This window comes from Girardinichthys multiradiatus, chromosome 21, assembly GCF_021462225.1.
Source record: "Girardinichthys multiradiatus isolate DD_20200921_A chromosome 21, DD_fGirMul_XY1, whole genome shotgun sequence".
In the NCBI taxonomy this organism is placed as follows: Eukaryota; Metazoa; Chordata; class Actinopteri; order Cyprinodontiformes; family Goodeidae; genus Girardinichthys; species Girardinichthys multiradiatus.
Window position 1 is genome coordinate 38234596 of NC_061813.1, and position 10270 is coordinate 38244865.

The 10270-nt window shown below is 44.6% G+C and overlaps 1 protein-coding gene across 2 annotated transcripts; it reads right to left on the reverse strand.

Moving 5' to 3' along the window:
- Nucleotides 1-784: 784 nt before the first annotated feature.
- msl2b (MSL complex subunit 2b) lies at nucleotides 785-10026 on the reverse strand. Of its 2 annotated transcripts, XM_047350368.1 has the most exons (4): nucleotides 9102-10026; nucleotides 8794-8993; nucleotides 2911-4268; nucleotides 785-2266 (listed from the first exon to the last, which is right to left on the reverse strand). In XM_047350368.1, the coding sequence occupies exons 2-4, from the start codon at nucleotides 8933-8935 to the stop codon at nucleotides 1967-1969; spliced, it is 1800 nt and encodes a 599-aa protein (XP_047206324.1). In that variant the 5' UTR covers nucleotides 8936-8993; nucleotides 9102-10026; the 3' UTR covers nucleotides 785-1966. The 2 variants fall into 2 exon arrangements, with proteins under 2 accessions (XP_047206324.1, XP_047206323.1); XM_047350367.1 differs by having other exon boundaries at nucleotides 8794-10026.
- Nucleotides 10027-10270: the final 244 nt, after the last annotated feature.

A 10270-nucleotide genomic window follows, 5' to 3' on the forward strand; every position in this document is an offset into this window, starting at 1 on the left:
AGGAATAATATTGTGAAAGAAACCGTTTTGCAGCGTTTTTTAGGAGTGATTTTCAAGAGACATGGATGGTGTTGCATCTGATTTGTGAAGTCATGCCGTCAGGAGCGATGATCAAAGTCCGTCTGCAAAACCTCTGCAGCCAGAAGTTGAGAAGGTTTGATTACTTATGTAATTCAGAATCCTTCAAGGAGCAGGACAGCTGGATATCATCTGCATAAATTTGGCCAGAGATGTGAAATGTATTTATATGTACAAGAGGAAATATGTACAGGACTAGAACCGGTCCTAAAAGAGAACCCTGTAGGACTACTGTGCTGATGACTTTGCTAAAATGAAGTTGGCTGATCATTTTTGACAGCAGTACTTTGAAAATGGCCTTTATAGGCTAATAAAACAGTTTAATCTAACATGCATCTAATCACACAAAATCTAAGGATCAATATTGCCACAAGACAAACTAGTTTCTAAAACATTTGATCGTGGTTGAGGAAACATCTGCAGATTGAAAGCATAAGGCTGCTTTGTAGCAGCTAAACATATTGTGTCCAAACATGTTAAACAATAAAATCAAACAGTAACTGTGCATAAACACAGATTTACTGTTTGATTTTATTTTGCATATAAAGATGCATAAAAAGTAACATTCCTTTATAGAAACCATGACTATTTTAAATATGCTTTAAAAATAGTTTTAAATATTTGGGTCCTCGCTGCCCTCTAGTGTTTCTATTGTGCATTACAAATCTGCTGATAAATGTGTGGAAAAAAAGCATCACAACACACCTTTTCTGATTTTCCTTTCTTTTTTATGGAAATATGTTGCAGTTATATTACAGTTATTTAAATGCCCAGAGGGAGAAACAAACAAAAACTGTTTGGAGACACCAGAAACAAACACTAAAGAACTGCAACTTAACTGAGACATAAATGCTAAAAGTCGTTGTCGGGCAGAATGGGCGAAACAAGAAGCCCGATGTGGGATTCGCGTTAGGGAGAGAATAAATCCTGCAAATGAAACAAACGACCGGACGAAGGAAAGCCTGAGCGTCCTCCTCTCCTCATTCAGTCCTCTGTGGTGTTTTAGCAGCACGTAGACCCGGAAACTCGTTGGAAACGGCGCACAGCGTCGTCTGCAATCAACCAGAGTTTTTAAACACATAAAAGAGCAGATAAGCAACACAGTGTGTGTGTGAGTTTTCTAAGCTGTGTGTGACCAGTGTGAGAAAGTGCGTCATGTTCACAAACACACAAATGACATTTAAAAAACAGCAAACCAGGGATTTTTGTTTTTCCTCCAGACTTAAAATTCACAATTTTACTACTTAAATACATGTTTCTGTAAGTATACAACATCTCAGAGTAATATTTAGTAGCTTAAGTGGCTCACATAGTATAAACATTCAACAGGCATATTAAACCTTGGCTGGTGGTGTTAAAATTCACATCCTGGCTCTACAGCTAAGCAGGTAAGAAACTATTACTGTAGTTGAGCTTTTAATGATGTTTTGTGGTTCAGTTCCCATCTGCCCTTCAGCAGTGTGAAAACATTCTGGTTGAAAGCAGAGCTGCTCCTGATTGGTTAGAAAAACGTTTGAATTGATGCATCCGGGTAGAAAAATGTCTTTTAAATAAATTACGCCAGTTTCTGATGATGATGATTCTGTCTCCAAACCCGGGCCCTCACACACTCGTACACACACTCGCACACCTCCGGACTTACCTACACAACTTAACGCTCTACACATTACCCGAAGTAGAGAAGAAGACAAAAGAAAGGAAACTATTCTCTGCACATACAGTATCGCTACATCTCTCTCCTCCATCTTCTTCTTCTCTTCTCTATATGAAAGACCACGTGCATGGTGCCGTTGGACCGCCCGTCACTGTAGCTGCCTTGTTCTGGTTCCGCCGCTGCAGGTCAACCTGGGAATGTAGGAAGGTGGGGGAGGGGAGGGGTGACGTGACCTCAACAGTCAAACCGCATTTCCAGTGAATCATCGAAGGCCCGGTTGTCGTGGCCGGCCCCCGACAGGAAGGTGGCAGAGACGGGGGTGCCGGTCGCCGTGGTGACATTGAGGAGGGTGCCGCCCGGAGAGCCGGTAGCTGGGCTTCGGAGGGCCGCCGCTGTGATGCTGGTGAGGTTGATGCCCAGCGTAAGTCGGGTTTGCTCTAGAGCCTTCTCCGGCACGGCGAAGGCCTCCAGCTTCTTCTCTCCGTTGGCCATGTAGGAGTTCTGGCAGCCGCGGCAGATGCAGTCCAAACACGCCTGGAAAGGGAAAAAATAAAATAAAAAAAATCAGGTGAGACAGAGCCTTAAACCTTTCCACGTTTATGACGTTACAACAACAGACTTCAGTATATTTCAGGAATGTCTATAGCAGCGTTGCACATCTTTGGACTGAAACTTTTGCCCAACCGCCTTTCTAAAACAGCTCTGGCTCAATCAGGTTGGACAGAGAGCATCTATAAACATCAGGTTGAAACGGCTTTCCTAACACACATACATGCCTCCATGTAAACCAGGGGTCTTCAAAATCATCCTTGAATTTCATCCTTCTGGTTCCTTTACAGTACCGTTTTATTTTTGTTTTTTCCCTCCTTGCAATCATTTTGGTTTCCATTTGTCAAATCAAGCCTCCTAAACACACTTCCATAAGTTTGTGGGATAATCAGAACAACAAATCAAAGAATTTGCATCAAGTGGTTTATTATAATCAAGATATTTGTCGAATCATTTCAACCCCGGATGCCAGAGATCCCGTTTCAAGTAAGTTTGTCAGATCAATAGCCCTGATTACCAGTTTGTCTGCTACATCCAAGTTGATGTTGTTCGTCTACAAATTATTTAATCCCCCTATTTGTTTAAAATGGATTTATAACGCGCAATTATAAGCATAATTTTGCTCTCACCTTGCGGTTAGAGTAGCAGGGACAACGCTGCCCCCTACAGGTCAACACTGAGGGGTTCTGCGTAGCTCGGCCACACTTGCAACCCTTCTTCTCCACAGGTTTCTTGTACAGCGGCTTCGAGGGGCTTGGAGGATGAGAGAGGGGGTGGGTGTGAGGGTGTGGGGGCACTCTGTCACGGGGTTGTGCGCGAGGTTTGGGGGCCCCTTGCCGTGCCTTTGTGTAAGGTTTCTTGTTGGCCCCGTGGTGCTCCATAGTCTTTTTCAGAGCCTTGTTGGGTACCAGCACAGTCTTGCCCACCTTTGGGGGGCCGCCGTTGGGAACAGGTGCAAGGTGGGGGTGGGGCGTGGCTGCAGAACACTTGGGCTCATGTTTGGTGGTGGCACAAGGGTTAATGGGGTGGTGGGCAGTGCTGATGGCACCGAGTGTGGGCCCTCGTAAAAGGCTGGTAATATTGAGGGGCTGTACCTTCTCACTGTCGCTTTCAGAACGAGAACGTTTGCGGTGGCAGCGTGGGGGCACATGGGGAGTGACTATGGAGGACTGAGGGGGAGGCAGCAGGTGGGGATGTAGCAGACAGGGGCTGTTCTCCAGGATGAGGCAGGAGGGTTCAAGGCGATGCGGCCCATTCAGGCTCGGCAGAGGTACTGATGAATGGTAGTCTGGGTGGGGGACAGGCTCAGCTGTAGTGTCAGGGTCAGTGTCCGTCTCCAGAGTCCTGAGCACCTCTTCGACACTTAACAACAGAGACCCCCCGCCGTGTCTCAGATCGTCCCCAAAAGTGCTGATGTCACAAAGCCCCGCCTCCCTGCTAGTTGTCACACTTACACACACAGGTATCTCCTCTGAGAAGCTCTCCTGCTTGGCAACACCCCCACCTGTTTCTATGGTGATGGGCTGCAGCGAGTCAGAACTCACCAGGCCGTTACAGCCATGAAGTCCATTTACGGTTATGGGGCTACGCTCCTCGTCTTTGACCTCTGTCGAGGGCAGACCCTCATCAGACTGCACCACCTCTGAGGTGGAAGTAGCCTGAGACGGTGAGGCCGAATCAGACACGTCCTCTGACTCCAGCTCGCCCTCAGCTAACGTCAGGCCCTCTTCCAGGATGGCCTGGAGGTCCGGCAAGTCGATGGCAGCACTGGCGAGGTGCGGTGCGAGCGGCGACTGGGTGATGTAGAGGCAGAGCTTCCTGTAACAGTGGACGAGCAAAGAGAGCTGACGGTTTTCCTCAAAGCGGGTATAGTCCTTACACCAACTGCAGGATGGCTTCAGCTGCATCCTCTGACCCTTACAGCCGCGACAGACGTAATGCTGACATGATGAGTTGGTGGGAGCGATGGGGTCCTGCAGCAGGTTACCTGAGAGGATAACGAGGCATACATCAGTATAAAGAACAAGCCTCTAACTGCTTTTGTTCGTGATGCATCTAAGCTGGCGTATGTACTGTATGTGTTGCTATTTAACCGTCAGTTATGTACAATGTCACTACTTCAAATACTAAATAGCTACAGTCATATCTTCTGTATATGCTATGCTTCAGTTAAACAACTTTAGCAGTACTTGCATTACGACAAACAAATATATTTTTTAGGATTTTGTATAAAAGAACAATGCAGAGTGTTACCCAATTAAGTGGAAGGAAGAAAAAAAAAAAAAAAATATATATATATATATATATATTTTTTTTACATACACTGCTGAAAAAAATAAAGGGAAGACTTAAACAACACAATTTAACTCCAAGTAAATCAAACTTCTGTGAAATCAAACTGTCCACTTAGGAAGCAACACTGATTGACCACAGACCACTTCTCAGTACCGATGCTTTCTGGCTGATGTTTTGGTCACTTTTGAATGTTGGTGGTGCTTTCACACTCGTGGTAGCATGAGACGGACTCTACAACCCACACAAGTGGCTCAGGTAGTGCAGCTCATCCAGGATGGCACATCAATGCCAGCTGTGGCAAGAAGGTTTGCTGTGTCTGTCAGCGTAGTGTCCAGAGCCTGGAGGCGCTACCAGGAGACAGGCCAGTACACCAGGAGACGTGGAGGAGGCCGTAGGAGGGCAACAACCCAGCAGCAGGACCGCTACCTCCACCTTTGTGGAAGGAGGAACAGGAGGAGCACTGCCAGAGCCCTGCAAAATGACCTTCAGCAGGCCACAAATGTGCATGTGTCTGAACAAATGGTTAGAAACCGACTCCATGAGGATGGTATGAGGGCCCGACGTCCACAAATGGGGGTTGTGCTCACAGCCCAACACCGTGCAGGACGCTTGGCATTTACCAGAGAACACCAGGATTGGTAAATTCTCCACCGGCGCCCTGTGCTCTTCACAGACGAAAGCAGGTTCACACTGAGCACATGTGACAGACGTGACAGAGTCTGGAGACACCGTGGAGAGCGATCTGCTGCCTGCAACATCCTTCAGCATGACTGGTTTGGCAGTGGGTCAGTAATGGTGTGGGGTGGCATTTCTTTGGAGGGGGGCATGGCCCTCCATGTGCTCGCCAGAGGTAGCCTGACTGCCATTAGGTACCGAGATGAGATCCTCAGACCCCTTGTGAGACCATATGCTGGTGCGGTTGGCCCTGTGTTCCTCCTAATGCAGGACAATGCTAGACTTCATGTGGCTGGAGTGTGTCAGCAGTTCCTGCAAGATGAAGACATTGAAGCTATGGACTGGCCCGCCCGTTCCCCAGACCTGAATCCGATTGAGCACATCTGGGACCTCATGTCTCGCTCCATCCACCAACATCACGTTGCTCCACAGACTGTCCTGGAGTTGGTGGATGTTTTAGTCCAGGTCTGGGAGGAGATCCCTCAGGAGACCATCCACCGTCTCATCAGGAGCATCTCCAGGCGTTGTAGGGAGGTCATACAGACACGTGGAGGCCACACACAATACTGACATTACATCAAAGTTGGATCAACCTCTAGTGTGTTTTTCCACTTTAATTTTGTGTGTGACTCCAAATCCAGGCCTCCATTGGTTCATAAATTTTATTTCCATTGATGATTTTTGTGTGATTTTGTTGTACAGAACAAAGTATTCAATGAGAATATTTCATTCATTCAGATCTAGGATGTTTTTTTGAGCAGTGTATTATAAATCTGAAAAGTGTGGCCGACATTCGTATCCAGCTCCCTTTACTCTGATGCCCCCACATAAAACCCAGTGCCACCACTTCCTTCTATCAATCATCCGAAAACAGAACAGCCAAACTGCAAACCGCGCCAGACATGGCCGCCCCCCCTAAACCGACAGGCCCGGTAAAGAGAACATTAATCAGAGAAGCAGCCAAGAGGCCCATGTTAACTCTGGAGGAGCTGCAGAGATGCTCAGCTCAGATGAGGGAATCTGTCGACAGGACAACCATCAGTCATGATCTCTACACATCTGTCCTTTATAAAAGAAAGCCTGAAGAGGTCTGGCTAAAGGTTTTCCACAAACCATGCAGGGAACAGGTGGAAAAAGATGCCCTGGTTGGAGACGACTAATATTGAAGCTTTCGACCCTACAATGTAAAATGGTAATGCCAGCATCAACTGTGAGGATCCTTTTTTTCAGCAGTGACAAGGAAACTGGTCAGAGCTGATGAGGGGGTTGCTGGATGGATGAGGAAAACCTGTTAGAGGCTGCAAAAGACCTAAAACTGGGGTGGAGGTTCTCCTGAGGACCAAAACTCTAAACATACAGCCAGAGCTACACTGGAATGGGTTTGTTAGAAAAGCCTGCTCAAAGTCCAGACCTAAATCCAATGGAGAATCTAAGACCAGTCTTGAGTTTGAACCATTTTAACCACAAAGAACAAAGAAATGCAAACATTTCAGTCTATGGACGTGCAAAGCTGGTAGAGACACAACTGAAAAGGCTTGCAGTTGTTTCTTCAGCACAAGATGGTCCTGCTGACTCAGAGCAGTCGAATACGCCTGACATGTCACACTTCTTTTTATGTAAAAAGATTTCAAAACCATACATATTTTTCTCGAGACGTTATATGTGACAGGAAGAGGACAACGCATACTGATAAGATTAACACTTTTGCAGGTTCAAGAAACCCCAGCAGTCAAAACTAAATAAACCAAAAACCTTATTTAATCCATTGGTTTGCATTTGTAAACCTGAGTGGTGCTTGGCATGCTGCCGGACTGAGCGACAGCTGCTCTTTGAGAGTTGCTTCCTTAGCAACGCTGGCTTTTAAAGCACGCAGCTGCAGACGGGAGAAAGGAAGAAGGTCCATTCATAAGAAACAACCAAGCACACACTCGGAGAATCCTGCCTCTCAACAACACAACGTCTATATTTAACATACAGCAGAGTCACACTGATGCATTATTTACAAAGCAGAGGTGGATGCTATCTGTAAGCACTGTGAAGCTGGTCTGCTACAGTAAAGTTAAAACATACTGTAGCAGACCAGCTTCTATATTTTACACCATACTTTGTATATTTTTAATATTTGCCACAGTTTTCTCATAACATTCCTACACAACTTCCTTTTGTTTTTTAACTACCGTACATATTTCCAAATGTATTTATGTCAGCGGTATGTTTGTCTATGTGTCAAACACTACTTGGCAATAAAGTTTTTTCTAATTCTGAATCATTTTGGTTCATTTATTTTCTTCCAGACCTTCTGATAATGACTTAGAGCAGTCATATGATGCACCTTTTAGCTTCTTTGTCAGGGTTTTTTCAAAAGCTACTAAGGTAATAGACCAAAGAAGAAATGTTAACCTAAAATAAGATCTCCAGCAGATAGAAATCATTTACAAGTCATGTTCAGGTCAGCACAGAACAGTTATAAAAATCATACTCGCTCTATACACTGCACCAAAGATTAGCAGAAGTTTCATATAGTTATCCATCCAGTTGAAAAATCAATCATATTTTTCCCTGTATTGGGACAAAAACATAAAACTTTAATATTTAATAGTATTAGTTTTCAACTAGAACATCTCAAAAGAGGCTTCAAAAGCATAGAAATGGCTCCATATTCACTATATTATTATGGGTCCATATTACCTAAATGTATGAAAATTGTTGATAATAATAATAATAATGATACAAATATTTTATTTATTTTTGACATTTGTAGGACATGTGTAAATAAGCACATATCCAGTTTAATATCAATTACACAAATCAGAGAGTAAAACGTTTAGGCAAAAACATTTATATTACTAAATTCATAATCAATTATTTAGCTTATGCTTGTATTTACCAATTTATAATAATTAAACAGACAAAACAATATTCCATTAAAATGTCTTCCATGTTCAGTGTTAATTTTTAGTTATATCACTGGATTTAACATGAGAAGAAGTGACTTGAATATAAACAGCGGAAGCTGCCAAAACGCCACAAAAACGGGGGTGTGTCATGACGCATTCACTGCACCCAGGAATTTACAGCTTTACAAAAAGCCCTACACTAGATTAGGTGTTTTTTGTTGGCTTGTTTTTCCAAGACTACCGCTTCAGTCCAAAAACATTGAATAACATTCCTGCAGAATGTTCACTCAGTGATTTTATTTCAATTAAGATACACAAATAAGCAAATACGTAAGTAAACAAATAACTACATGAAACAAACTAATAAAATATCTCAGATGTGACACAAAGCCATTTTATACAACAGCTTAAAGTTTCGGCATTGTAAAACCCAATTCAACGAATATTATGGCTGCAACAAATAGCATAGATCCAACCAACATTGACGATTCCAATATTTCCCTCGGTACCTGAACGCAACATAAATGATAGCTCGCCCCCACAGTCACATTAGCTCAATAGAGGAAAAAAAAAAGCTTAGTTTATTACAAATATAATGTAAAGCTGCTGTTGGGTTCGCATAAAACGAGCCTGCTGGTGACTTACCGCAGACCAGGCAGGACAGAGACTGGCGGAAGAACGGCAGCACCTTGCAGAGCTCCGCCAACTCCCGGGGATCTCGGGGGTCGCACCGCAGCACCGAGCGGCTCGCCGACACGTAGAGAGCGGTCGCATTCACCGGGTTCATCTCAGCTGGCAGGCTCGGTCCGCCCCGGTTCGTTAAGGTGGATCAGTACGTTAAAACACTAAAAAACACAGATAAATTGCCCGATCAACTCCCGCTTTCTGTGAGGTAAAAATATTTGATAAGGGAGTCCGGTGGCTTTGGAGAAAGCATAGATGGAGGCAATAACCTCAGTCAGTGATCCGTCGGGAAATCCCACATGTATAACAGTCTGAGCGCAGAGAAACCCGGGATAAACATTTCCTGTCACATCCCATCCATCCTCGGCGTGATGACCCGGTCCGGGAGAGCAGAGCTTTTACAAGGGCCTACCATGCACATAATGTCGGTTCATCAACATCAGATCGGTTTGTTTCCCAAGCCACATGAAATATAAAACAGGAAAGTCCAGATTGCAGCCCTTTTCCTCCACCTTAAAACGCCGCTTAACTCGCAGCAGCTCTGAAATTCACATGATAAAATGCTCCTGTTTGCGATGTGCTCCTCCACAGAAATCCATTATCCACATGCATGCTCCTCCGGTGTTCTCCACAGCTTGTAACGCATGATGCATTGATTAAAAGCCTGCAGTTGCGGTGCAGCCCCGGCAGCAGCAGGGTAGTTATTTATGGTTCTGTTATTGTTCGCGGAGGTTCATGGCGGCTAGAAAACAAAACAGGCCGCTCCGGGGTTTTAATGGTCCTTTTCGGGTGAGAAACACCGGCACCTGCCGCTCAGCGAGAAGAGGCGGTGACACGGTAGATGACTGATATAAAAACAACAACAGTAAAAAGGATTAAAAAGCTCAGCTGGTTCTGTCGCGGCAAAGAAAACAAGCGAGTGGAAGCACCGGGCTCTCCTGACAGCGCAAGCCGCCTGAGGTGCACCGGGAAGCCGGCTACATAAGCAGGCCGCGTCCCCGTTCAAGGGAATAAAAAGAGTCCTTCCGTCTCAGTGAAAATGTAACAAGGAACAGAAAAAATAACCTCCTCTCGCAACTTTTACTAGACCTTAAGAGTGTCAGAGAACACAATATTAAATTATTTTTCCTGTTAGTGTTCGTTGCTATCATTAGCCGCTGTGCTGCTTCACCACACACAAACAAGAGGGCGCTGTTGTCCACATCTCGCGAGAATTCACTGGAGGCGGTAAATTTAAATGTTCCTAAATATATTTCTGCTGAGGAAAATATATTTTGTCCTAAACACTAGCAAAAGAATTGGAGTTGTGTGTTAAAATGTTACATCAAATTATCTTCTTCAAGAGAAAATACCAAAAAAAGAAAGTAAAATCTTTTTAAACTGACCAAGTCTAATAAAAGTCCAGAGCCTGATCGTACATGTCTCCAGGTGCTAAAAA

Excerpts from the sequence above, each read along its gene's own strand:
- msl2b (XM_047350368.1), bottom strand. The coding sequence starts at position 8,935 with ATGAACCCGGTGAATGCGACCGCTCTCTACGTGTCGGCGAGCCGCTCG. Across the intron at positions 4,269-8,793 it reads TCTGTCCTGCCTGGTCTGCG|GTAACCTGCTGCAGGACCCC; the intron begins GTAAGTCACCAG and ends TTATCCTCTCAG. Across the intron at positions 2,267-2,910 it reads CCTGCTACTCTAACCGCAAG|GCGTGTTTGGACTGCATCTG; the intron begins GTGAGAGCAAAA and ends TTCCCTTTCCAG.